We start from the raw sequence: 27,950 nt of genomic DNA, 5'->3' as shown, positions 1-27,950 counted from the left end.
CAACCTGTTTGCTGTAAAACTCACCGCACGTGAGCTGATATTTACAGGAAAACGCACCTCCACAACACATCGGTTTTGTTCACATTTACAATGATCTTCTTCTTTTTTTTTTTTTTTCTCTGCTTTAAAAGGAATTTCAATAGTTTAGTGGTAGAACTGCTTTGGTTTGATCATCTCTGATTAAATACTTGTTGGAGGGAAAACTTTATTGTGTGTGGGAAAATAATAGAAAATCCCAAACTTCAAGGATTATTGGAGTTACTGTAAAAAAAAAAAAAAGGGGGAAAATATATTAGTGTTTTCAGTAATTTTCAGAATAAATGAATATTTTGAATGAGTTTTCAGCTAAAAATGTAGAGTAAATAGGCATTGAAATAAAAAAAACCCACAGTATTTCAAATATCAAAACTAAATCTTTTTGATTGACCACATTTTTTTTCAAATCTTCAGTTTATGAAAATGTCAACTCAGTCCAAATTGGAGTCAGGAAAACTCTTCTGAGATGAGCAAACTCCTTCCTGCCCGGTTCTCTTCTACTTATTATATATTAATATTGTCTGGCTCCCTTTGCTGGGTGCGGCTTTTTTCCTCATTCTGTTATGACAGCTTGCATGGACAATTAAAGCACACTTTCTGATTAATTTAGGAAGGACGGTTAAAACAAACTGTCCTTCTGCATTGAAGGTATCCAGGCTTTTCCCTATCTACAACCGCCTGAAAGGAGGTTGCAGCATGGAGGGTGTTGGTCTCTTCTCCCAACTAACAGGCAATAAAACAAGTGAAATGGCCTCAAGTTGTGCCGGGGGAGGTTCAGATTGGCTATTAGGAAGATTTTTTCACGAGAAGGGTTATGAAGCGTTGGAACAGGCTGCCCGGGGCACCGGTGGCGTCACCGTCCCTGGAGGGGTTGGACAGACGTGTCAATGAGGTTCTCAGGGCTGTGGTTTGAGCCAGAGTGGGGTTCGGTTGGTCTCGATGAACTGGGGGATCCCTTCCACCCTACATGATTCTATGGTTCTGTGAGTGTAGTAGTGGACACTATAAAGATTAAACGCTCATGAAATTTGAATTATTTCTTCAAAAGGTGTGGGTAGGTAAAAGCAGAGGCTGAGAGCAGAGGCTCACGCTCCGACCGCTCATGCTGGGCATTTTCTGTGGCTTTCTGTTCTGTAGATGTCAGTCCAGCTCCTCCAACAGGCACCGAAAACACGATACATTAAACAAAACGAGTGGGCTATAAATGGCCTGTGATTTATGGGTGACCTCGGTTTGTCAGCTCTCACTGCTGTGAAGCACTTCTGGTATTTGCACAACGCTGTAAATTATTGCAGCGCGGGGGCATTAGCGAAGTGTCCTGCGAGCTGTGAAAGATCCTGCCGCTGACACTGGTTGTGCAGCCCGAGAAACCGCGCTAATCTCGGGCTTGGCAACATCACAGCAGCGGAGAAGTGAACTTATTCTGAGGAAATACTGACTTACGAAGTGAAAGAGGGAACCAAAATGCCACGGGCGTGTGGGTGCCCTGGCTGCGCAACTGAGTTTGGAGCTGACTCTTCATTTCCCGTGTTAGAAATGGCAGCGCATGTTTGCGAACATCAGCTTATATATGGGCACACGGAGGAGGAAACATTAGGTGCAGGGGGGGCTGACCTGTGCTTCTGTGGTGTCATAAATCAATTAATATTTTTGCAATTGTTTTTTCTTTGTGTACAGCTAACAAGAGAACACCAGGTGGCCCTCTCCTCCATCACTTACATTGGCTGCGCTCTGTCCATCTTCTGCTTGACGATCACCCTGGTCACATTTGCTATATTGTCGTGAGTAATCTTAACTTAATTAACTGCCGAGCAGCTATGACGCAGGAAGCCGAGCAGTGGTCCTTTCAGGTGCTCAGGATAAAACAAAAGCTATTAATTCTACAACCTTCCTTAATTATATTCTGTACATGTATTTGTAACAGTTGGTTGGTTATTTCTTAATTACTTTCATTTCCTGAAATGGGGTGGTCTTTGAATAGCAAGCTATTTCCATCTTATGAGGTATTTCTGGATTTTTGCTATAGATTTTTTGCTATAGATCAGGAATGTTGCAAGGAGGCTGTAGAAGGCTTGGAGCACAGGAATGGGATTCTCGTCTCCTTTTGCAGACTAAACCACGTACTTCTTATTCAAGAGTTTGATTCTTTATTTCTATGACTAAGCATGTTTTTTGGACATCCTGTTAAGTGGCCAGTTTCTAGGAAAAATGTCTTTCTGAAGCCCAGTAAACCGATTGTAATGTTTGCTTGTTCCAAATCCTGTATTATTTTTAAATGTTAAGATCTGTGCTGGTCATACTTGGATCAAGTGTGCAACTCGTGGCAAAATTCACTCTAAATAAGTCCAACATTTGCCTATCTGGCATTGTGCTGTTTGCATGTTCAGGTTAAGGGGAATGATCGGCTCCATTTTTGTCTGAGTGCAAGATGTGATGTTACAGTGTTTAGAAAGGAAAAAGGAGCAACAGGAGCTGGTGGTGCTGCTGCTGGGCTGCAAAGTGCTCGAGAAACCAAAGGCAAAGGGAAGACTGGGACAGAGAGCTTGGACCCAGCTGACTGCCAGGGGTCGCGCACCCCACCTGCATACAGCACCGTTCAAACCGCCCATTAAAAACTGTTTGATTAGGTTTCCACCGCCGAACGGGGCCTCCTTAAACAGCCGCAGTGAAATTTTGCAATGTACTGTTAGATGACCGTGAGGTAAGCGGAGAGGAATCTGGCAAGTTCTTTGGTACTCCACATACTGGCAATGACAAGCGCTTCCCAGGAGGGCAGCCCTGCTGGGTAACCACGTTCCAGTTTGCAGCTATGTGAATTTCCTTATTAGAAAGGCACTGGCGCCAGGCGGCGCAGCCTGTCTCTCTCAATTACTTATAGGACATCGATGGTTCTTGTCGTCCTCCCTCTTCGCTCCCTCCTCGTGGGGCACTGGCTGCAGCGGTGCTGGAAGAGCAGGGCTGGCAGGGAACCATCATCTGCACCGTCCAGCCTGGGGCACCTGCCACAGGGGACACATGACGTGTCACCAGATTGCAAAAGCCACCGCCATCCAGCGTGACACAAGAAAAGGATGGAGCACGCGTCGCAGTGGGAGGAAGCGCTGCCATTCACACAGCCAGACGGCCCAGGTCGCCCGAAACTATTAAAGCTGGTGGCAGGGGCTGATTGAAATGGAAAACTCGTTATCACTAGTACTGATCTTTTTTAAAAAAGAAGAACAAACTTATATGAAACTCCTGAAATGTTCAGAGAAACGTGTATGTTTGTTTTCTGCTTCCTATTTCTGGATGAGAACAGAAGCAGGAGGGCAGGAGGCTCCCAGGAAAGCATGTTCTTGTCAGATCTCCAGCTGGTTTTCGCAAAGCTGAGACAGAGAGGTTCAAACGATGTTGTGTTCCAGGTCAGGTCTCTGTCAAGATGAGCACTGCCCATCCTGTAAGTAGCTCAAAAAGCTGATAATAATAAAGTCAAAATTGTAACTAAAGCCTTTTCACATTCACTTATTTCTAATCCAGGCAAATATTAATACCAACAAAATAAAGGCAGAAATGCTGTGTGCTGGATGTGCAAGGTGCTGATGGATCAGCACCACTCAGGATCAACCCCTTTGTAAATATTCTATCACAAGTCATTAGCAGAACTAGTTGATGTGCAAAGCAGTCTTTCTGTTGCCTTCAGGATGGCAGCAGAATATGCAAGAAACCAGCTAGGTGCCACTCGGTCCTGGTGGAAGGAGTGCTCAGGGTAACTCCAGCAAAACGAGTGACTAAAAGCCAACCAAAATGCTTGCTGCTAAATCATAAATACGTTCATGTTTCTTGCAATACTGTTGTACCCATGTGTCTTTCTATTTCCTGCCAGGTCAGTCAGCACCATCCGCAACCAGCGCTACCACATCCATGCCAACCTGTCCTTTGCTGTCCTGGTGGCCCAGATCCTGCTTCTCACCAGCTTTCAGTTCAGCCCTGGGACGGTAAGTGCTAAAAAGAGCGATTGTGTTTTATACGAGGCACCTCCGTGGAGCGAACGCCACGTGCAAGAACGTGTCTTACCTGTGAGAGCTCCAGTTTTAACACACCTTAGCCAAAAACGACACCCTGCAACGCTGGATAGAGACCTCTGTGCATCCAAATACTGTTCGCTTAGTATCCAGCTGTGGATGTTTGCAAAACTGAACGAGATAAGCACCCATCAAACGCAAAAATCGCCGTAGTAATGGCGAACTTAATGTAATGTCCCTTGTGCATGCGCAGATGTCTTGCTTGCTTAGGTAGATAAGCTGATGAAACACTCACATAGACTGAAGTTGCAGTTTAATAGGTGCATATTTTTCTCTCCCTTAAAACTATCCAAAACTTCATTTAGCTAAATCAAAACCGTAGCACACAGAAAGCAAGGCACAATGCCAAAAAGGTCTTAAAGGTGAAAAGCGTGATGGACATACTATTGCTACACTTCTTTTCATTGTTTTAACCTCTTGGTATCAGGGTTGTTGTGATTCCTCCTTTAATTAGGCTCATGTCCTTGCTCTGTTCTCACTAGCTTTCATATCAGCTTTAATACCTTTAATTGCTGCTTTAATTGGATTGCTAAATGGTAGTCTACAAAAAAGAGGGAGGCAATATTTAAATTAGAAGGCGTTAATGTTTTAATCTGTTTCTGCCAGAGACGGGTGTATCTGGTGCTAAGCAGTTTATAAGTGTCCTTGCTTGACAGGACAGTGGTACCAGTTTGGGAAACCCAGTGGGACTGGGAATGGCATCACTTGCTTGGCTGCATTTACACTGCCTATTCCCATCGCTGTCTCTACAGATATTGAATTTTTGGTTCCAGACATAGCATACCATATTCACCTGGTAATTTCAGATGTAATATTTAATAATTCACAATTTATACTACCCCAGTTTTCCTTTTGAAGAGTAGGATTAATTTTTAACCACAAAACTCTGTTTTCACTAATAGGACTTTGATCTTTCTAATACAAATATCTTTGCAGACAGCATCTTCTTCTTATACTGCCAAGTCCCTAAAATATCTGTGCTGTCCGCATGCCAGTCTAATGACTTCCCTTTGACTTTCAGCAATAGATGCTTTTGTTTCTTCAGAGAACTTTGCTCTTAGTTACCTTCTTTCTGCTACAGATAACAGCATTTTTAACAGGATCACGTAGAGCAGTGTGCATTTAAAAATAATTAACCACCAACATTTCTTCAGGCTACTGAAGGCTCCCGAAGATCTGAACATGTTTATGGGAGAAAGTGAAGGATTGTTTGGACACAGCAAAGTGAAAATGGAAGTGCAGTGTGTTAGGTAGCACTGTGATTTTCCAGCACAACTGGAAGATTTTATGTGCCTGTGATATATGTATGTGCAGAAATTCCAGCCTGTGTATCAAGGCAGCATATGGATTGCAGAGAAGGACGTTTGCAGAGGGTTCTGTATAATGCAGTAGGATTGCCACTTCAATTGAAAACACTATTATAAGCTGAATTTAGCAAGTGTATGCAAATTTACCTGTCTGTTTTAAGACTGTCCTCAGTACTATTTTCTGAGAGGGCTTTCTGAGAGTCTGCTCTATTTTCCCATCAACTCTAATGTGACAGACCTTGCTACTGGCTGGACTGATTTCCACAGGCTCACAGGTAGTCAATGGGAGAGTGACACTAATGAGACCTGTGTTTTTACAGGGATTCTCCCCAACGTGGTGTGCCTCATAGGACACAGCAAGGGGCAGCTGCTTTTTCAATATGGAAGGTCTCAACTTTTCAATGACTTCTTCAAGAAGGCAATTCTGTCATTTAGGACTACCTTCAAAGTAATAGTTCAGGCACAAATACAGGATGAGTAGCAACTCTGCTGTGGATTTTACGTAAAATTCTGCAACTTGGTAGTACGTGAAATTATATACAGACCAGCCTCCTGCGACTTCACCAGCTTTTATTTTTCTGCTGTTTTGTGATTCATATTGTTTGGCTACTCAAAAGTTGGAAAGTATCCATTAGACAGAACTAGCTTGTAAGTCAGCTTTATGTTGCATTTATATTTTCATGGATTAATCTCCCAGTAGAAATCAAAAGGCATTAAAATGGATTTCACAGCCATATGATAAAATTAACTGGAAAGGTTTTTACAGGTTTTGTCAATAATCAAATCTGGTTTAGTTATATTTCACTGAATATTGCAAAACACTAAAGCGCTTACAGATCTCACTTACAAGAATTAAAACTACAGTTATTGCTGCTTTTTAATATGTGTATTCCCAGAGGATTTGCATTAAAATGCCCTTGCACTAGCTCTGGACCAGCTCAGCGCAAGTGAGAATGTGTGGGAGAGCTTCAGTTTTCATTATACTATCAAGTCCCAACACTTTAATTTTAATTAGTGTACAAAATCATGAACCATCAACAAAAAGAATAAAACGCCAGCACCAGGCAGCAAAGCTGATGCAACAAAGGGAACTAATGATTAATGTCTGAAACCAGCGTGGCACCAAGCTGGTTCCTACTGGTAATGCTTCCTCAGCACAGACTCCACCTGCCCAGATACGTTTCTGTGACTGGTCCAGGTGGGAAAAGAGTCATCCTATTTGCATGGAGTGCATGCAGACAACCCCTCTGAGATCCTGTGCGTGTCACAGGAGGGATGTCACCTCACAGAGCAGAATGACCATCATCAGTACGCTACAAGATGCAAAACTGAGATAGAGCTGGGATTCGTTCCAAGAGCGTGTTTACAATTCGCCTTAGCTGAAAGCAAACCAAACAAGGTTATCTTGTGGTAAGATCATTGGCAGCCACATCTGTTCAATTACTGCATGATGAGAGAAGCCGCTTGTGGTGAGACATCCTCGAGAAGCAATTAGCGGGGAAAGGAGAACGTGCTGTGTGAACACGTGAAGAGTGGGGAAGAAGAAAGGATTGGGCTTGCCTGTTTTCATAAGGCAGCCTGAGAGGAGACTTCAGAGAAAAATGCAAAGATCTATTTCAGGAGCGGCTTGTGGGAGCTGCCGTGACACCTTTACGGAACATCCAGGTGGCGTTTCCCAAAGCCCACAGTGGGACAGGCCCGAACTGGACTCACAGGGATGTTCTCACTTCTCACTGCATCCTCTTTCCCTGCCATTCCTCTCTCTGTTGGGACAGCGTTTATTTCACTTCGAAGCATGTTACAGTCTAGACTGAAACAGGTAGTCCAGCTTACACCAGGTGTTGCTTAAACTCTTGTGTTTGCTCCTATTTCCAGAACTTTGATAGTGCAAAGTGAATAAAGGGCTAGCAAGGAGGATTTGAACTGTCTGTAAACACCCTACAGATAAGACTTTCAGCTCTTTGCCTCAAGCACTAGACATGTCCTTGTCAAACATGGCTTCGTATACAGCTGGTGTGTAATTTAGACCATGGGAAATGAAGAATTCAAAAAGATGTGCAAACTAGATGCCCAACGTAGAGCAATTAAGGCGGAAGAGCCAACGATAGCTTGTAGTAATTTTTAAAATGTCAGATTTAGTATTGCCGATGGAAGAGCATGTGGGACTTTTCTAGAATTTCTAAACAGGACAGACAGACACTGGAATATAACGTGATTTAATTTTTGTGTTATCCTGTTTTTAATGTGAAGAACAGCAAAGTAGGAAAGCCACACAGCGAAGTGTAACTAAAGAGCAGGTACAACAGGGCACCTTATTTATTTCACTCAAACTGAACTGATCCACCAACCTTCTACTAGTTCTCAGTAGAAAATAAGTCAGGAACCATATTGATTTTCCTGCCGTCACAGAGCAGGGAGCAGGATGGAGGACAGAGCCTGTGCCCCTCTCCTTTATCTCCTGTGCTTACTGCAGGCTCAGCAATGGGATGTCAGCCCTTCAGGTTTGAATTCTTAAATATCTGGTAGACTTCAGTAGGAGTATTGCTTATGCATAAATGAATAATCAGGTTGGACTTCCACATCATGTTTGGCAATGGTTTCTGTTTTCTTTTGAAAAGGTGGGAGGATTTGTTACTCTGACAATGCTGCAGGAAAATGAAGTTCCCTAGTGCTCGGTTATTTAAGAATACTGCACAATTAAGCATTTAGTTTGTAGATGTATACAGAATTTTTTTTTTTAAAAAAAAGGAGGAAAGCCAATATGACTGCATCACAAAGAAGTAACGTATTATTATTATTATTTTCTTAATTTAGGTGCCTTGCAAGATCTTGGCCATTCTCCTTCATTTTTTCTTCCTGAGTGCGTTTGCATGGATGCTGGTGGAAGGGTTTCATCTTTACAGCATGGTGATCAAAGTGTTCGGGTCAGAAGAGAGCAAGCACTTCTATTATTACGGAATTGGATGGGGTAAGCATTTAGTAGCTGTTTAAGTCTTCTCACTGTAGGACAAGATTATATTCAGAAGAGTATCTAAAACTGTCATTTTATGATCATAGTTTGCCTTACTGAGAGTAGGTCAGTTGGATGAGAAAATGAATAATTCTTTGGACTGTAATGAGACTTTAAAAATCTATAGTCCCTAAACCTGGTCCCAGCGCAGTGATTTCCATGACGGCACTGGGGCAGATCAGATCCTTAATTAGGGAATCAATAGCGGGGTGTGTGGGGGCGGCCTCACTGCACTGGTATGTTCTTGTTTTGGCTCTAACTCACAACCCTGCCTTATTCTGTCTGCATTCTGCAATTCATACGTAAGAAATCGGTGAAGCAGCACAGGAGTATCACAAGACTTCATTAGTCGATGTTTTTGTGCCTTGAAATGCTCGGGTGAAAAAGGATGCACGGAACCTCAATGTTATTATTAAGAATAAAAAACTAGTCCTATGACACCCGAATCTCACAGATAACAATTCACAGCTTTTTAAATTTTAAATGTGGTGACAGAAATATTATATCATCTGTGTGCATATTGAGGACTTGAAACGGAATATCGTGTTGCAGCCTCTCTCTTCCCAGCAGATGAAAGCTCAGTGCAGCAGTGACACTCCACAAACCTCCATAGTTACCAGAAAACCTCCTACATTGAGTCAGAATGAGAGAGATGCAAAGATAACGAATATCCACGTAATTACAGACCATTTCAAAATATGTTAAAACATACGTTATCTTTTCCCCCCACAAATTCATTTGGAAGCCGAACGAAAAGCAATTATACCAGTAATACAGACACACAGAAGTCATAATTGGAACATTTAATATCTATTGGCACCATGCAGATCTGGGTGATAGTAACGCCGTTCACTTTTATATATATATATATATATATACATATATACATATATATATATTTCAACAGCTGCCTACTTGTCTTTTTTTTTTTTTAATGTGGCCTTTTTATTATGCTCATTGTTCCTTTTCTATTTTAAAATGTGCTGCTTAGCAGTTCTGCCTAAGGGGCACTTGCTGCCGCCTGGTGAGCACAATATCTGCTGGACTATGGGGACAAACTGCAGTTTTCTTAGTTAAAAGGGTTTTCCCTTTGCCCTCATTGCTTCTCTGTGACAGGTTCAAGAGTATCACATATATGTGTTCTTATCCTGGTTGCTTTAAGATGATTTTTTGCTCTGAAGGAGTGTGCCAACTGTACGCACCTTAAAGCTGTGCTTGCTGAATGGGTCTCTTTCTTTTTTACCCAAAAGAGGCTAAGCGGAGTGATTAATCGTTTTCATGTGTATAGACCCAAAAGTGAGAGAACCTGGAGAGGTTAAAGGTTGGAGACACTGGAGATCCGCAGATTCCTCCAGGTTCAGTCCTAAATGCAGAGAAACCTGCTGGTGTTAGAGAGGTTTCTTGTGGATTAATTTAATCCTGAGCTTATGGAATACAAATCCAGCTGGATCAAACCAAAGAAAGCGTTCTCAAACGTCCCTGAGAACACATTCACCTTCAGAAATACTCAGTAAAAAGCCACGGAAGTTAATAAAATAATAAGAACTGGCATTTAATTCACTGGGGTATTCGCTGATAGCAGATGGTTTGATTAACTCAATTTACGATCAATCATTAATTACCTTACAAAAATAAACCAATGATTTATATGTGCCGCAATGCACCTTTACCCTTTTTGTCCTGGCATTTTGTGTATGGTTTATGTGTTGTAAAACAGCAGTGAGGTACAAAGTGATTCAGAAGACGCCAGGATAAACATGGCATATGACTGCGCTAGGACTAGTACTAAACGTTGCATTTTGCCTCATTTTACTGTGTATGACAATAGGTGGTTGCATTAACAGATAGTTAATTTCTTTGCTCCTTGCTTTTAATTGAAAGTGAACTTCTGCAACCTCAGTTCCTGCGATAATGACGAACCCCAGACCTGATTTTAAAAACCCAGACCTCTCGTTCTTTTTTAAGCAGAAACACTGGACTAGGTACATGTGTAAAAGTTCACAAAGTCGATATTAACGACAAATTGAAGCTTGAGGCGATGAGAGGAGATAGGAACAGGGAACTCTACCCCGAGCATCACCGAGGTCCCAACATCTGCTGAGAGTTCTGAGAGATATTGCTCCTGTAAAATGAATTCACCAGTAATCAGAGACAGGATCCCAAACGGAGCTGATTGAAGTCCCCGTGTATTATCTTTAGTCCCAAGGGCGCTAAAATTACCTCAAAGGCTGCGGCTGTCAGGAATTCAAAAGAAGAGCAATTTGGGGAAGGTGATAATATCCTGCCTTTAAAACTACCTTGAGAGACTGATTGAGGGAAAAGAATACTTTGTTGCCTTGGTGATTCAGCATCACACACAGATTATTGTAGCAAAACTTTTCCCACCCACCCATTTGTAGGATGCTGATGGTGGAATTCGTGATACTGGAGATTTTGCTGTGGCACTTTGGCCTTAACATGTTTTCCTATTTCAGACAATTTCTTTTCCCTTGCAGACTGCCTTAGAATGAGAATTTTGTTCTGAGCTGTCAAAAGACTTAAATGTCTTTATTTGCTGTTGCTTGTCATAGTCCCAGACTTCTGCATAGACACGGTGTAACACGGCAGAAGAAAACCATAGAAAATTAACCTTTACGAAACAAACGGGAGAATATACTTTTCCCACTCAAGCAAAGTAGATCTTCTCAGTATTGGAAGGAAATCTACTTTCATTTGTGTCTAATGCTCCATCTTTCTCAATAAATGCCTTTTAGAAATGATGTCCTGCAATCACTTTGAATCGTCTGCACAGAGCTGCCATAGCCTGTCTGCTTTCTGCTATGTAGAGAAGACACACCAGCTTTCAAAACAGCAAACAGATTTACAGGCATTTTCCATTTTACTTATCGTTAGCGCCTCAGAAACATAAAGCAAATGGATTAGACGTGAAGTTTAATGCTGAGGAAGAGCGCTTTGCCGGCGTTGATTTTGGACTTCACCCCGGTGACTGTGTTTGGGCTGAATTCAGGGAGAATTCTGTTAGCGCAAGGATTGTGTTATTGGGTTTGCTGCGCCAGGTATGAAGTTGCTGCTCGCTCCGTACGTTGGATTTTGGTGCCCAGTTTGGGAGGCAGGTTTAAATGAGCTGGTTTGGGACACGGGGAGCTCGAGCCGCCCCAGCACACAGCTCATGTGGTTGACTTACCCGTCTGAATGTGATCCTGTGCTGCTCCAGGGCTGCACGGACACAGGCGGCACCAGCGCCGGACATCAGCTGCCAGGAAGGTGTTGCTGGAGCGGTTTAATCTGATCCTGTGCTCGGGAAAGCACGGGCTGTTGCAACATAAATCTGGAGATTTGGAGTAGGGTTGCTGAGCGTATTTGTAGCATTTGCTAACCGAGAAAACATCCAGATACAGCAGAAAAAAAACAACCATAATCCTCCCATGGATGAAAAGCAGTGCCAGCACAACTTTAACATTACCTATTATGGGTGTAGACTAAACTTCACAGCCCTTATGCAATTATTACTGACAAAAGATTAAACAAAAACACTTACCTTGTGTATAATATACAATCCATATAAATTCTTCAGTCCAGATCAAATCTTATGATCCCCTTGAGCTACATACCTTTTTTTTTAACCTTTATGGAATTTATTGAGTGATTCAAGGAAAAATACTCCAGTATCTCTGTAACCAAACCTCGATTCTGTCTCCATTGCCGTTATCCATTTAATATCTAGTTAATGCAAAGAAAAGGCAAACACTGCACTACAGGCTGCAGACCATTTTATTCCCACTGACTTAACAGCTCTTTTTATGCAGATGACTGCTCTGTGTTTCATCTGCATAAGTTTTATTATCTTCCAAAGGAACTCTGTATTTAATTTTCTTCTTCACTACCATTTAAAATTGATAGAGAGTCACACTAAATCCTTTGAATCTCTAGCATTTGACTTGGGAGAAAAATAAAAAAGGCAGACTAGAAATCTAAAGGTTGGTTGGTTGGGCAGAGGTAGTTTTGGTTCTGTGACAAAGTCCAGACAAGCAGAGGCAGCACCAATGTCCCCCCAGCAACCGGGGCCGCGATGGCAAATGTGCCCACGTCCCAGTGGGACCACCAGTCCCGGTGGCTCACAGACCCGCGGCAAAGCGGATTGCAGCACATGGGCCCATGTTTGTGCTTAGTCGCTCTGTTGGATATAATTATTCTTGAATGTAAGTATTTGTTCAAATATATATGTGGGAATTTCCTTTCTTAAACAGGCAAATATGGTAGTAAACTAAAACCTTGCCTTCGTTCAGGTCTTACACAGAAATTACTTCTAAGGAGTTATTCCTGGTTTGGACAAGTCTGGGAGAGCAGAATCAAGTTTATGGGATATTAAGCTCCATCCTGCAGAAGGGATTTCGAAGTCTGAGACCTAAACAATGTCTGTAGATGCTGCTTTTTGACTACTGAGTGGTTTTCTTATTTATAAATACAAGGTGCTTCTAGCCACAATTGCACTCCATACAGAATGAAAATATCCCTTCCTAAAATTACAGTTCTGTCATTTCAGGAAAATTATACAGAATTTTATGGGCATGATATTGGTAAGATGAAGCAGAAATTGCTTGTCAGAGATTTCTGCTAAAGCCTCATGCAGAAAACCTGAAGAATTTAGAAGAAAATTGAAACTTTAAGCTATCATGTATAATACTCTGTCTGGGACTCGGTTATTAAATTCCATAAGATGATAAAAACCCAAACCTTCACATTTTATTAAATCATACAGGAATTAACAGGCAATCATTTAATATTTAAAGGGATGAGGTTTCACTATATTCAGAACTGTTGGCAAGGAAAACGTGGTTTCCCCTGCAGTCTTGGTTGGGCATCCGAGTGGGATCAGAATTTGCTTCTCTCTTGGTAACTGACTCTCGCTGCTCGTGTGATGCTCTAGAGAGCTACATGTCGCCTTTTCTTTCCTCTCGCCTGCTGGCCATAGAATCAGAGAACGCTGTGATTCCGGTGGCCACGCACCCTCTGAGAAGCTCAACTTTGTTTTCGAGATTGTTTTGCACTCTTGAGCAAGAGCAAAGTGGTTAAAATGAGCCTGATATTGCTCCACGGGACTTTGCTGCTTGAAGAGCGAGCAGCAGAAATTGCATAAACAAAAACCAGGCTGAAAAAGGGATATGACTCTCAATGAAATGAACACTAATTTGGTTTAACTGTTAAACTAGTGCTTTATTGAGAATTCATTTAGTTTGTCTGATACTAATTGATTGAAATGTGTTGTATTACACAGCTGCAGGAGATCGTCAAGTTAGACTTAATTCTAAAATGACTCTGAGCTGCTCTGTTCTCCATACAAAATGTAGTTAAACTTGCAGGGTTTACTGGAAGATGTGCTTTTGTTACTGATCTTGCCGCTGCCTTTGCCTTTTCGCAGGCTGCCCACTGCTGATTTGTGTGATTTCTACAGCATCGTCCCAGGACAGCTATGGGGAAAGTGGCAAGTGAGTATGAAAACATCTTCACTCCGGGTGCAATAAGGATCTACTGGGGAGAAAAGCTCACAGATCTGTTAAAAGGGCTGTAGTTCTGCAAGATCCTGCTGAGGAGCAGGGGAGGTAGCCGGAAAAAGCACAACTGCTCTATCAACACATTGTTGGAGCCAAAAGCTTCAGGTTTGCTTTCCAGCACTGAGATGATGCACAAAGGGCTTCTGAGATGTTTTGCCCACTTTCCCCTTTGCCGCAGAGGCCCCGCGGGGAGCCCCCGCTCACCCCACGCTGAGCACTGAGCGGCTGAAACGCTTCGAACAAGATGAGCGTAATCTTTGATTAAAGGCATTTAATCTTTTGAAGAAAACTGTGGTTAGACACCAGAAGATCTAGAATGGATGTTATTAAAAATTTTGAAAACCAAATTCCTTTCTAATTTGGAAAAAGTAAAGCAAATTTATCTGAGAAAACACTGTAGGATGAAATCTTGCCATAATCACAGAATGGTTGGGGTTGGAAGGGACCTTTGGAGATCATCGAGTCCAACCCCACTGCTAAATTAGGTTGACTTTGATGGCACAGGATCACGTCCAGGTGGGTTCGAATGTCTCCAGAGGAGACTCCACAGCCTGTCCCTGTCCCTGTCACTGTCAGGAAGTTTCTCGTATTCAGATGGAAATTCCTGTGTTTCAGCTTGTGCCTGTTGCCCCTTATCCTGTTGTTGGGCACCAATGAATAATGCAAGCAAAAGGTTCGGAGCAAGGGTTGTTTTCTGCGTGTGGTAAAGCAGCTTTCTGTAGGAAAGGCGTGAAGCTGACAGCAAATTTCCAGCCTCCTCCTCACCCCCAGCCAGGAGAGCCAGGGAGGACTTCAATTTGTCTCCCGCTACAATGACAGTGCTCGCAGCACTGAAATGAATGCCTGTGATACAGGAGACAAGAACAACAAACAGCAAATAAGGCCTTCCCTTTCTTCCCATCTTTGCAGCCCCGATGCTGCGGGGAGGCGTGCTGGGGCAGATCGCTGTCACCGGCTCTCTGCAAGACACTAATCAAAGTTATGCCCTGCCTCAGATTCCCCAAGCGCGAGGGGGAAAGGAGCTTCTTACTGATGCTCTATCATGTCTCTTGCTTTTAAAATTCATCGCTCTTTTTGCATTCTCTTTTAGTCCATTTTCTAAATTAAGAGCATTACTAATTAAATGACCGTGTGTTTCATCTGAAACCGTTCTGGTTTTTCTCTGCAGCTGCTGGCTTTCACTGGAGAATGGAGCAATCTGGGCTTTTGTGGCGCCGGCGTTGTTTGTCATTCTGGTAGGTAAACCCAGGGCTGCCGCTGTGTCCCGGCTGCCCGTGGGCGGGAGCCGCACAGCAGCACGGGCTGGAGGGCCGACCGGAGCCCTTGTGCCCGGCCAGCCAAACGGAACCAATCACTGAGATGAAAGGGCCAGAATTCTTTTGTTCCTCCTCCGATTGTTGTGTTTTACACCGTTGTGTATTAGCTTATGCATATTAATGCTCTAACCATTCATTTCACTATTCCGAGACAAAAATACAAACTAAAATATTAGGAGAGCCGTCTCCTGAAACAGCCCTGTTGGAGCCATAAGTAACTGTGTAGAGTCAAGTAATCTTGGGAGTTTTAATAACTCTGAGAAAGATCCCCCCCGAAAGAACAAACCCTGTGGTTTGCGTTCCAGATACCCCACTGGTATCTAAAGCTTTTACTTGTAGAGAGCTCACTTTTCCCAGTAAAGCGGCCTGAGGGAAGATGCTCATGGGCAGAGTTGGCAGCGAGCAGGAAAGGATTAAAAGCAGCAGCAGGAGCTGTCACCCTTTGGTAAGTGCTGGGGAAGGTTCGGAGCTGCAGCTGCCTCCTTGCAGTGACCACGAACTAGTGCTGCTCCCCAGGTGTTGGAGTCCGATGTCAGGTGCCGGGCCGAGCAAGCGGGGCTGTCCGGGCCGGCCTGCGGGGTGCAGGTGGTGCCGCAGACACCCCTCCCGGCTGTACGAACAGCGTCTTCCCGGGGGACAGTGCCCTTCGGGGCACCAGTGCTGAGACCTGAATGCTCTACGGCAGTTTCGTTATGCCCACATGTTAAATTACAGGGAGTTGTGGCTTAATCACTATGATTACTTAAGGAGTCAGGGGTGTTTGCAGGGATTAAGTGGGAGATTATTGCTCTTCAGCACTGTTTTCAATACTTTAATTGATCAGGTTGTTTACGATTTTTGCTGCAGGCTATAATGTCAGAGTGACACTATGAACATGAGATGGACTCGCTGTTTACCGAAATCAGGTTGTCTTTAAAGCTTTGCTTAGATTTCAAAGGCATGAGGCCAAATTTAGACCAGAGTCTGTGTTACTGTGGTGTTTAAGCAGGGCCAGGTAAAATAAGCTCTGGATTCACCTGCATGGAGGAGCATCAGAAGGAGCCGCAGCCCGTGCCTTGGACTGCCCTGAGAAAGCTCTCGTTTCCATGGAAGACACAGAGAAAAGAAAAGAACCCCCCCACCCCAAATCCTGCTCCCAAGCCAAAGGGAGGATGGAGAGCTATATATACAGAACTAGTGTTTACTGTTGCATATCTCTATAATTATCTGGCAAGCAGAACGTGGCTCCTTGGCTGACCTTTTCCATCACAAGCAATTCCACACCACAGCTGAGCAGACATCCCGACACTGGCCTGGCAGACACTGAACTCAGCACCTCTCGTGGGCAGCCCAGCGTCTTCCCCGCAAGGTCCAGCCTCTGAAAACCAGGCTAGAGAAACATATGTTAAAAACCTCTGAAAATAGTTACTATATTGATATGGCAGAAACTGCCTCATGTTAGCGTTTTAATCTAATTATTAATGGCAACACTGGAAAGTCCCTGTACAGTGAGGGCAAAATTCCTTTTATCTAAGTGAAAGCATATATATAAAATCACTAATGTTGGTTGCTGGATTAGAGCTGGCTGAACAACTCTAGACTTCATTCCAACAAACTTAATTTCTCATTGGCCTGTGCCTTGGACTTTCTGTACATGAGTTTATATTCAAAGATAAGTAAATATTAATGTTTGGAGAGCAATTAGAATAATCTAGTATTCAAAGGACTCCTCCTCGCATTAGCACTTGCTTTCTGGCCATTGCTCAGCAGCAAAGGAAGAAATGAGATGCAACCAGTGAAACCAAATCTCTCCCAGCTGCTGTCCAAAGATGCTATTAATCAAAACACACCAGATAGTGCAGCACTTACTCACCTGAGTGAGCACAGCCTTCAACTATTTGCATGTGTAGCTGCTTGCCAATGAAAGTGAGGGTGTAGCTGCCTGGCTCTCACTTATGATACATAACATTTGTGCTGCTCAAGTTATATTCTTGTAGGGATACAAGTATGTTGAGAAAGAAAAAAAAAATGAGCTCACCAGATTGATCCACGTAGAGCAATTTGTTAAATGGGCTGAGCCCAGCTCTGCCCAAAATAGCAGCGAGCTGGCTGACAAATTATTCTCTCTGGGCATTGAATATGTTTAGGTGAAAAATGTGTTGGTGCCTATAGGGAAATAACAAGGGTAAACACTATTTTGTGTGTGCATGCGTGCCTGTGCTCTGTAAATAACAAATTACCCACCGCTTACATGAAGTAGTGTGTAGCTCTGAAAATACGTCTCAAAAAGCGCTTTTTGACTCTTTCCATCCGCGGTGTCTCTGAGCCAAGAAAAAGGATTATGCTGTGAAGGAAAGCGAGAGATTGCTCTTTTCAGCTCCCGAAAGGCACAAACCTCACGGAGCCCTAAACCAGAATGATGTGTGGGAGTGGGACCGGGAAATAATACTCACACATACTTTTCTATGGAGTAATTCACAGAACCTCCCATCCGTATATGGATTCCCATACCGAAAGGGAAACCTTGAGGTTTGAGTCAAGGGATGCGATGGAAGAAATAGCTCCTTCTGTGCGTTGGGCTTTTGGCTTCTACCTGTATCTTACGGTTTTAAATCACTGTCCCACACGCCCTAAACTGTGACACTCAAGCCTCCGTAGCATCCACTTAAGGCAGGTTCACAAAAAACCTTTGCAATTAATTTGAAAACCAAAAAGCAGGCCTGGGATATGGCTTCAAAGGGAACAAAACACCTTGACAAAGCACCTGAATTTCTGGAATAAAACGTTAAAACTTCTGGCAGAAGGGTTTGTTTGTTATCAGCCATCTGCTGCCTTGGTGTGTTTCCATAGATATGGCAGAATTAAGGCAATTCTGCAGAAAGCATCTGTGCGCACAGAGCAGTGGGGGTGCTGCGCACGATGGACGGTCGCTGGGGGCAGATACGGGGCTGGACTGGCGAGTCCTTGCTATTGTTGTCCCTGTAATTAGGCATTTTCCTGGTGGGTTTTTACAAGTCTTTCTGAAAAAGCAGCATTTTTATGGAGCTGAGTGGTTTTCGTGAGCATATTGTGAACAGCTCTGTGCGGTGGCCACAGGACGTTTGTAACCAGAGTCTGCAGAGGCGACTCGGTGGAGCTTGGGTCCCAGGCTGAGCTTTCCATCACTGTCTTCGGTTGGTACTTGCTTATGAATATTCTATATGTAAAAAAATATATTCTCTCCCTTATACTTGCTGATCATACACAATTTACCTCTGTGGCCTCATGGTATTTATTCATACCTTTATGTACCAGTGCAGAATTAGGATCATTTTGGTATGATGAATAGTATCTTGCTCTGTGGGTACAACCACTGGTTGAAAAGTGACAATGTTTGTCCCTCATTAGACATCATTCTCCATGGGAAAAGGCGGCAGAGCTGGACCGGTAGTATTTAAAGGCCCTGGAGCAGTAGAATTCCTCAGAGTCATTGAAATCAAGTACATACTTAAGTGCTGCAGTAGATTAGAGCATGAATGGACAGGCCACAGCTGCTAAGCTTCTCATTTTTTCTTATTAGCGCCCAGTTATGAGCACTTTTACTATTTAAAATTAAATTTCCTCATTATTTTAAAATGAAATTTTTTTTAGTTAACCATCAGGAAAGCATGCGACTTTTTTTAAACAAGGGAGCAGATTCTAAGAAATTAAAAATTAAGGATTAATATTAGGAAAGAGCAGGAGTCAGGGATCTGTTACAGCTTTCATTTATTATTTATTTTCTTGTGTATTTCCTTTCCAACCTCAAAGTTTTGCTCTGATGTTCAGCTCTGACTGGTGTGATTCTACATGCATTACTACAAAGTCATGTACACAGAAGTCTAAACTAACTCAGTTGAGTCTATTCCACCTGTAGTTGCTCTGGGACAGCTAAGGGTGGAATCAGGCGTTTCCAAATCATTCTCCCGGATTTCAACATCGATCTAATTTAATCGATTAGCTGTGTGTAGAAATATATAATACCCAGTAATGATTTCTGATGTGACCCGGCGATGGGTCGTGAGCACGACGACTTGCAGTGTTGGTGTATTACTAACGATGGCGAGATTAGGACTGGAAAACTCAGTTCTAACTCCCTGTACCATTGCCTGAAACTGAAGTGGAGCCTAAAATAGTCTGTGGTTTTAGAGGGAAGCTGGTCAATGGATTTAATTCAGGCAATGCGTTCTATCCTTTTCTTTGCTCAGTTCCTGTGTGCTGCCAAGCCTTTTCTTGGCTGGGATGCAACACACCACGTCGGAAGGTTTTACACGTGGGGTTTTTGCACCACACTAAAGAAGAGACAAAGATCTCATGAGACTTGGAGGAAATCTAGGTGACAAGTGAAAAATAGAAACTATATACAGTTCCCTAACCTAGGTGTTTATTCGCCTAGTTTGAACATTCTGACGTAGGCTAAAGCACAAAGAGAGTTTAATCAACTAAGCGTTCTCCTCTTCAAGTTGTCGGCAAAGTTTTTATGTCAGATGCCAAATAAATCATTGGAGGAGCAATTCAGGGGCTTTATTTTGGTTTCTCATTATAAGAGCAGTGGAAATACCTCCATGCTTTACTTACTGACACATTAACAAAGGAAGACATTAGTAGCTAATACATTTATTTAGGCTGGATGAGATTAATTTCTCAAGATACCTAAGCAAAAAATGTCAAGTGCTTTGGGAAATTTAAATATAGAACTTTGGGGCTTGAGTGTAATGGCTCATTGCTAATTTTACTTGTATCCTAGTTTTGATCAGCAGTGAGATCACAGTATTTCCTTTTAATCTTTTAAAAGTCTGACTGATGCACCCTGGAAAGGACATAGTGACGCTGACTGCGCAAGAGGAGCAGCTCAAGGCCTTTTGAAATTTCCACTTTAGACAAATCCAAAATACCTAGGAAACTAATTTCCAATTTAATTTATTTTATATAAAGAAATTAAAATTCAGCTAGAAATGCTGAGCAGATTGTGCTTTAGAAAACCATCTAATTGGTCTTCTTTGAGACTATCTTGCCTGCGCTGTTGTCGTGAGCAGAGCGCAGGGTTCATGGCCAGCTGGAGAACCTGCAAGATTCTGAGTATTCATTTGCTGGTGCGTATCATTCACACCTTTCACTGGCTTTGTAAGACGCAGGAAATCTGGGATTTCAAGAATAAGGTTTCTTCTTTCATCTTTCCTTCTTTCTTCACCTGTGACTCCAGAGCAAACTCTCCTTTGTTAGACATTTTCAGTGTCAGGCTTTTCAAGATTCCTTACTTTTCTGGCAGAAGTCTTTGATTGTATTGATGTTTCTGCAGGGCCTGCCATCAAACACAGCAGGGCTTTAAAGAACTGAGTTCAGGCTTAACATATTTTCCTCATTGCTGTTTTAAAATAATCTTGTCCTTAAATTGCAAGCAGAATTTGCTAAGAACCAGGAATCGTGATGTCTGGCCGGAAAGTTGCTTTCTGAATTCTGTGTACATGCAAACACAAAACCAAAGAGCTGGTAGTAGGTGATGAGGGTAGTTATTTGTGCCAGAGGGATCCTGAGCACTTCTTTAGCTCTGAAGCAATGGATCGATCCAGCCTCATCCTCAACAGGCAGGGGCTGTTCCTGAAGGAGAGTACAAGCAAGTTTCCCACTGTGGGGACAGGGAAATCCATTGACAAGGGGCCGACTGTACTAGTTCAAAACTGGAAACCTCTTCTGCCAAATAAACACAACACACAAACTGTTTCCTATTGCGTTTGTCTGCACTCGCTTTCCTGACCACGCCGTGTTCCTCCTCGTTCTGCAGGTCAACATTGGCATCCTCATCGCCGTCACGAGAGTCATCTCGAGAATCAGTGCCGAAAACTACAAGGTCCACGGAGATGCCAATGCCTTCAAGTAAGTTTTTCTCATTCAAGTTATGACACGTTAGTAATCTCCCACTAGCAATGTTATGTCATAGAGATGTGTCATGGACTTTTCCCAGAACACTGATATCATCCCTTTCTAGTAAAACGCAAAGAATGTCAAAGGTATCATATCATTCTCTTGATAACTCACGGCTCTGAGGCCTCCAGCCCACGGCTGAGCAGAGAATTTAGCGAAGACGCTGTTGTGAGCCGTGATGATATCAGTTGGAAAGTATATTTATTGTTAGAGAGGTGCTAATACTGGAGCGCATTTGGTTTCCCTAAAGATTAAGTTACTTGGAAACGCAAGTGGATATTACCAACAAGGCTTGTTTCTCTTGGCAACAGGCAGCAATAAACTGATGTAATTATTTGGACTAATTGTTTGTGGTTTTCCATATGGCAACAGGTCCTCTCCAGTGCAACTACAGCATATGCATCAGGGTGAGCCAGTGCTCCGCTCCGAAGGCAGCATCCATTGAGCTGCAGGCTTAAAAGCCAAAATAGAAAAAGAAGTGTGAACAAAATGCCTTTTTTTTATCCTAAAATTAATTTATTATTCATCTTCCCCGTTCACATTTTCCTCGGAATAAAGGGCAGTACATTATGGGCTGATTGGCCTCTCCAGGTTCAGATGTTGCTCGTCACAATGGGGACACCAGACAACGTCTTGCTGAACATTTTGTTCTAGTTATAGAGGTGCTGGTGTGGACATCCTTCTGGTTTGTTTAAAGGAAATAACAATAGTAGCACTCCCAAAATAAAATATGGGAGAAACTGAAGCAGCAGTAGAAAAGAGTAAGTTTATCTGACACATAAACTGCAAAATACCCAATAATTTAGGGCAAAATGAATATCATTAATCAGCATAGGATCAGAAATGCTAACTAATGAATAACAGACTCCTGTGACAGTCTGAGCAATAAGTATTTGGTCATTGTAGGAATTTTTGTATGTGTGCGGAAATAGTCACATTTTTACTGTCTGAACTTTAATTGTGCAAGAGCTGTTTATTTGTAAGACCTGAGAAAAAAATTGTCATTAGCTCCTATTTATTACTTTAATTTTATTTAAGGATAAGCTTTTTGCATTGTCTTTTGGAGCATATTGAACATATGAATGGAATATGAGCTGTTCCACTTTGCTGTGAATGATTATATTTGAACCTTTTATTAGATGATTAGGTGTTGACTCTCAGCAAAATAATTTTGGGTCATAATTCGGCTGCTGCTTTCTGAGAGCGGTTTGCAACCAGGGGACAAATTTTGCACCAAAATGCTAATCTGAATATTTTAGTTTCTAGAATTCTGAATCAAATACCTTGAAACATTTAAATGTATATATACGACATTAGTTTGCATTATCTTCTCTTTTAGGGAAATAATTAATCATACGTTTGAGTTGAAGCATATGAGCAGTCTCTCTAAGCTTAATGCAATTAAAGCAGATTAGTTTAATGGAATTGCTCACGTGCTTGAAAAGGCACGTGATTACATTTCTGAGTTATGGACCATTCGAACTCTTTTTCTTACTTATTTCTGCCGCATGTAAAGCCTTAATTCCACTCAGTGCCTTCATCAACTGTTATTAGGACCTAAATAGCTTTTTTCTTGCTGTCCTACCCCTTCAAAGTCTCATTGTTGTGTTTACTGGGGAAGTTACTTCTCTGTTATGTTGAGAAAAGATATCTGATGTGACAGCGGGTTAGAAAGGTGCACATTCCATCACCCATGGGGAGAACTCTGCCCTGATTAAGTCTGTTGCAGGTACTTGTTTGATTACAGGAGTTACCTGGCTCCTGGATTGCTTGAGTTAAAGCATGATACAGTTTTCAAAGATCTTAGTTTTGCACTAAGACTAGTATTAATTGTAATAGAGGGAGGAATGCCAAGCACACCTCTGCTGCAGGAATGTTAGTCTGAGTCTAGAAACAAAGGTGCCCTGCTGAGGCACAGCACTGTGCTTCCCCAGCCACTCCATTTGCACATATATTGTCCAGAAGAAACCGTTTAATTAATTTGTTCTTGAAAAAACGATCAAGTCCAACTCTTACCGAATACTTTCTCACTGCTTACTCTGAAATGGTCCGATGAGTTGGAAAAATCGCTATTATTTATTAAAAGTGTGCACTTCAGCGGGCGGTGAAGCAGAAGTGATAGCGATCATCATCATCCATGGAGAAAGCAATTACGACAAAACCAGGAAGGTTTCTTAGCTTTTTGCCCCATTCTTGCTTTCATTTTACTAATTTTCTTTGTTCCTAAAAGCTCAGTCCTCAGTAAAATAATAAAATAGCTTCTTAATTCTCTGTTGGGTGAGGGGAAATAATGTCTTCTGATTAGTTAAATTAATGACTAAAAATTGGAACAAATGGCAGTAGTTGCCGCGCACGGGAGCAGAACAGGGCTTCAAGGAAAGCTCCTGTAAGCTCTTGTGTTAGTTCACGCTGTTTTTTTAATATAGCATAAACCACTTTGGATTAAGCAGAAAACAGAGCGTGTAGGTTTAATGCAAAGCCATTCCTTACTTTGCTTATTCGAAAAAAAATAAGCTGTACAGAGAGATTTTCCCTTTGACAGATACAAATCCAAGAGAGTTGTCCCCCAGCAGCTCGTGCTGCCGCAGACATCTGTATGTTTAACCGTGTAATTGACCGTTCCAAAGCACTTTGCAAAGCCATCTATTACATCCCCGCACGCCGAATGCACCATGGCAAGCTGCTCATCCGTTTAATCAACGATCCACTCTGTGCCACGACTCTGCATCAGTATTTTACGTTGTTTATAAACACGCCGCCCGCCTCCCAGCCCTGTCACCTTTTGTCTCCATACCAACCCACCCGTTCCTGCGGGGAGCTTTGCTGCTTTAACATCAGCCATTATCCTGCAAGATACTGTGTATTTGTTCCATTTTGTTCCTGTGATTCCTTTCCTGTCTCCTGTCATTTGGTGCCCAAAGACTTCTCTTTCTAAGGGTTATTTGCTGCTGTTCATTTTCACAGACTGTACTTGTCCATCACAGCACCTGCTTGAAGCTCTCGTGAGAGCTCTGCTGCCAACGGAGATATCATCCTCTCCTTCCATAACTAAATTCCGCCCCTTTGTGATGCCATTAGAGATGGTTTTCCCCCCTCTTCCAAGAGAGGTGAGGAGCAAGTTACAATCTGCAAACTCTTCAGGAAGTCTACAGGGATTAAAAATGCACAGAACTAGAAAACGCTTTCTGGGCAGCAGATGCTGCAGTGCAACCCTCCGAGAAACAGGGTCCCAGCTTTTGTGTGTGATGTTGGAAAGGAGCTTTTCCAGTTTGCTGAAGAGCCGTCGGGCAGAAAGAGCCGTGCCCAGGCCAAACCTGCTGCAGCAATTCCTTTTCTTACCATTTCTGATCGGGTGTGAGGAATCGCGTTCATTGAACATGGCTTCAAACAGCGTGGGTGATGCACCTCATGAAGCGCTTGGAAGGAGGAGGGTTGACTGGCAATAAAGGAAATAATTAAAATGAAAGTATTAAGCAATGACAATTAGTGAGCTGAAGTGCTACTGCCAATAATAATGTCTTCAACCTAATTAAATTTTTGGCTCATTGAATATGACAAATACAAATGCAGTTTGGGTATCTCCTTATTAGAGGTTTAGACTAAAAATACATGGGTTTGAATGTTGCCAATGAGAGTATTAATGAGGAAGTGCTAATCTTTTAGGAACTATTATGACGGTAACGGCAGCGCTTGCTTTAGCGCAGATGCAGTGGAAAAGGCTCCAGGTCCTGTTGAATTGTTAAGGCACATTTCAGGCACGTTTGGGGGCGAGTAATAAAAGCTTTAAAGTATGTAAAACATAACTGCAGGGAGCAGGCTACCCTGCAAAACCACAGAACAAGGGAGAACAGTCATGGGCTTAAAGTGATGGCAAAGTCAAATATCTTTAAGCTGCCAATAGTGGGAAGGGGACTGGTCGTCCAGAGAGGTGCTGAGCTCCGGTCTTTGAACAGCTTGACAAGTGGTTGCACTGCTGATTCTGTCCTGTAGCTGAGCTGGACAAGACAACACTGTGAGTCCTTCCACAGCTTATTGTTTTCTTGGTCATTTCCTTCTGAGCCCAAATCGTCCTTTGCGGGAATTGTTTCCCGTCTGCTGTTTCTCCTTAAACAGGATTCACTGCTCCAGGGTGACCAGGGCAGCTGATCGTTGGCTCCAGAGGAACAAGCAGCTCTGATACTTGTGTGCATGTTTCTTTCTTGTATGAGGAAGGACAGTAAGATTTGCAGTTGAAGATGTCACTGCTATTGCAGGGGATGTGGGACTAGATGACCTTTAAAGGTCCCTTCCAACCGAAACTATTCTATGATTTTATGATACTGTGATATAGATACAAAATATACTAGGAAAGCTTGATATTTAAGAGGTGCTAGATTTTCTGAGGATAAGGATATAATGTTTTTCATTAGACGTGCTCAGGCATGTTTGTTTTCATATCTGAATGTCAGGACAGAACGAGGTTTAGTAAAACTTGGTTATGAAATGCCTATGATGAAACCTTGCTCTGAGCACAACATAATCAGAAATGGAAGGGAAAGGGATGAGAGAAGGGACCGCACCAAGCCACCCTTTGGCTATTTCTCATCTTCCGTGTCTAGAAACCTATGTTGTACTTATTGAACTACACTTGAATCAATTCCTTGATTGCGTCCTGTCCCTGGCAGGCGCCGGCAGCAGTCGCTGCAGGTGGAATCTGTTCTCTGCAGGAGCTGGAGGGTGTGCTGCGTTCAGATGGGGCCTCCTGAAGTCAGATCAGGATTTACGTGGCATTTAATGAGAACAACCCTCTCTGCTGGCCCCATGCCCAAGGTTGCATCTTTTGTGGTGTCAGGGTACCAGCGCACACAGGAGCCAGGTCAAAGATGTTGTTAGCGAGATGATATTGTAACATAAGGGAACGCTGAAGGTGTGGGGTCATCCTCCCTCCTCCAGGCATCTAAAGAACAGTATATGGTCTTTACTTTAGAATTATAACAACAGAAAGTCACAGCTTTTGAAAATCTACAGTGAAAAAGAGCTTTGATGTTCACAGCCCTTTGTTTTAAAATTCGCCTAATTGTTTTTAGGTTCCAATCTTTTAAGATCGATTTTTGGCCATGCAAATAATGGCAGGAGGTGGCAGTGTTGGGAGTCATGGCTTTACGCCTCGTACCAAAGCAACAATTAAATGTTGGTCGTTCAGCACAAAAATAGTACAATTGACTGTGAGCAGCAATAACTTCAAGTGTTCGCCTGAACTGCTGCATTCACATCCTTGGCCAATTTATTATCCTAGAACTCTATGTCAGCTTGATGCAGAATAATAAGACAAATATTATAGTTATGCCATCGCATAAAGTAAATGCTTATGTAAACACGCAGCTCGCGCAGAGCTCTGAGCAGCCTTGTAAATCACTGCTCAGTCTGACACAGATTTAGCTAAGTGTGAGTTACATCTTTTCCTCACAATATTCTCTCACAATAAAAGCAAATAAGGAAAAATAAATAAATAAATTTAAGTAAATAACAATAAGCAAAAAATATGGGTACCTGCGGCAAAGGCCCTATTTTAGAATCACAAGTGACTTTTAACTTTTAGATACTCTTTTCAGGTAAGTAATAAAATGCCATTAGCTATAGATACACTACAGGTGTTTTGGAAACAGAAATTGAAAATTATGCCCAGTTCTTTTCAATTGAAAAAGATGTGAGGCAGAAACATATATTTTAGTGAAGGAAACGGAATAAAAAGCACTTTTATTTTGGAATAATATTGGAAATAATCAAAAAGGCAGTTAAGTCGGATGATGACTGAAAGCAGGAGAATGTCAGGAACAGTGAGATGTTCGAAGTGCGCTCTGTGTCGTCCCATGAAGAGCCACGTTCTTCAACTCCACTGGTTTATCATCCCCAGTGTAGCTTCTCCAGCCACCCTCCCAAGTTAGTTGCCTTATTTTAATAAAGATATTAAAAAACTAGGGAATATCTGAATACAGTAACAGAACAAAGAAGCCTTGGGTGTTCCCATGTGAGTAGAGAGTCATGATTCAGATTACCCATTCAGAAAATTAAGCAGCGGTAAGACAGACATCAATATGCACGGAGCCTCATAAAGGAGCTTGTTATGCAATATTGTCTGAGCCCGCTGTACAGAACAGGGGAATCAGCAAATCCTCAGCTCAGAAATTAGAATAAATGACCACAGAGTCTATTTTTCTGTTTCTGTAATATATACGGAACCACAAGCGTACCCAATACTTGTTACATTTTTACTAAAGCAAAGGGCTTGAGGTGGTAGCAAAAAGCCAAAAGGGGCTCAGCCAGAAGCGCTGGCATTGGTGGCTGTGTTGCTCGGCTCCTTTAATCCCAGCTTAACAAGCAATGGAGCTCTGGCAGCAGAGCTCTGCATGGCCGAGCGCCCGGCTGCACTTTGTGTCGTCCTCTGGATCAGCAGCACCAGCAGATCTCAGCATCCAGGCAGCAAAGCGGTGGCATTGCAGTTGTACTTCAGCAATTCTTCTTTTCTCCCCTTATGTACACTTGAGACAGGCGATCGAGCGAGTATATGGCTATTTATTTGCCACGACTGCAGTTAAAGCTCCTATGAGCCATTACACGGAAAATTACTTTTCTTTCTCCGTTTGTGTGCCTGACCTTGATGGCTTTGCTGTTCACAGGTACCGTTGCCATGGAAATGGGAGAATGGTCTTTCTGTTGATATCATTGCATAATTGAGGGTCACTGAGAATGTTTAGGTCGAAAGATCATTT

General features: G+C 42.6%; 1 protein-coding gene across 5 annotated transcripts in view; it reads left to right on the top strand.

The window, feature by feature from the left end:
- ADGRD1 (adhesion G protein-coupled receptor D1) overlaps positions 1 to 27,950 on the top strand; it is a 120,273-nt gene that overhangs the window by 76,182 nt on the left and 16,141 nt on the right. For all 5 annotated transcript variants that reach the window (XM_065032803.1, XM_065032804.1, XM_065032806.1 and 2 more), the window contains 6 exons: positions 1,714 to 1,817; positions 3,899 to 4,010; positions 8,219 to 8,372; positions 13,834 to 13,900; positions 15,135 to 15,201; positions 21,062 to 21,153. In XM_065032803.1, coding sequence (XP_064888875.1) covers positions 1,714 to 1,817; positions 3,899 to 4,010; positions 8,219 to 8,372; positions 13,834 to 13,900; positions 15,135 to 15,201; positions 21,062 to 21,153 — 596 coding nt within the window. The remainder of the gene's footprint in view (positions 1 to 1,713; positions 1,818 to 3,898; positions 4,011 to 8,218; positions 8,373 to 13,833; positions 13,901 to 15,134; positions 15,202 to 21,061; positions 21,154 to 27,950) is intronic.

The sequence above is a fragment of the Columba livia genome, chromosome 17 (assembly GCF_036013475.1).
Source record: "Columba livia isolate bColLiv1 breed racing homer chromosome 17, bColLiv1.pat.W.v2, whole genome shotgun sequence".
Lineage (NCBI taxonomy): Eukaryota > Metazoa > Chordata > Aves > Columbiformes > Columbidae > Columba > Columba livia.
The sequence above is the reverse complement of the archived record's forward strand: the minus strand, read 5'-3'. Positions and strand labels throughout refer to the sequence as shown.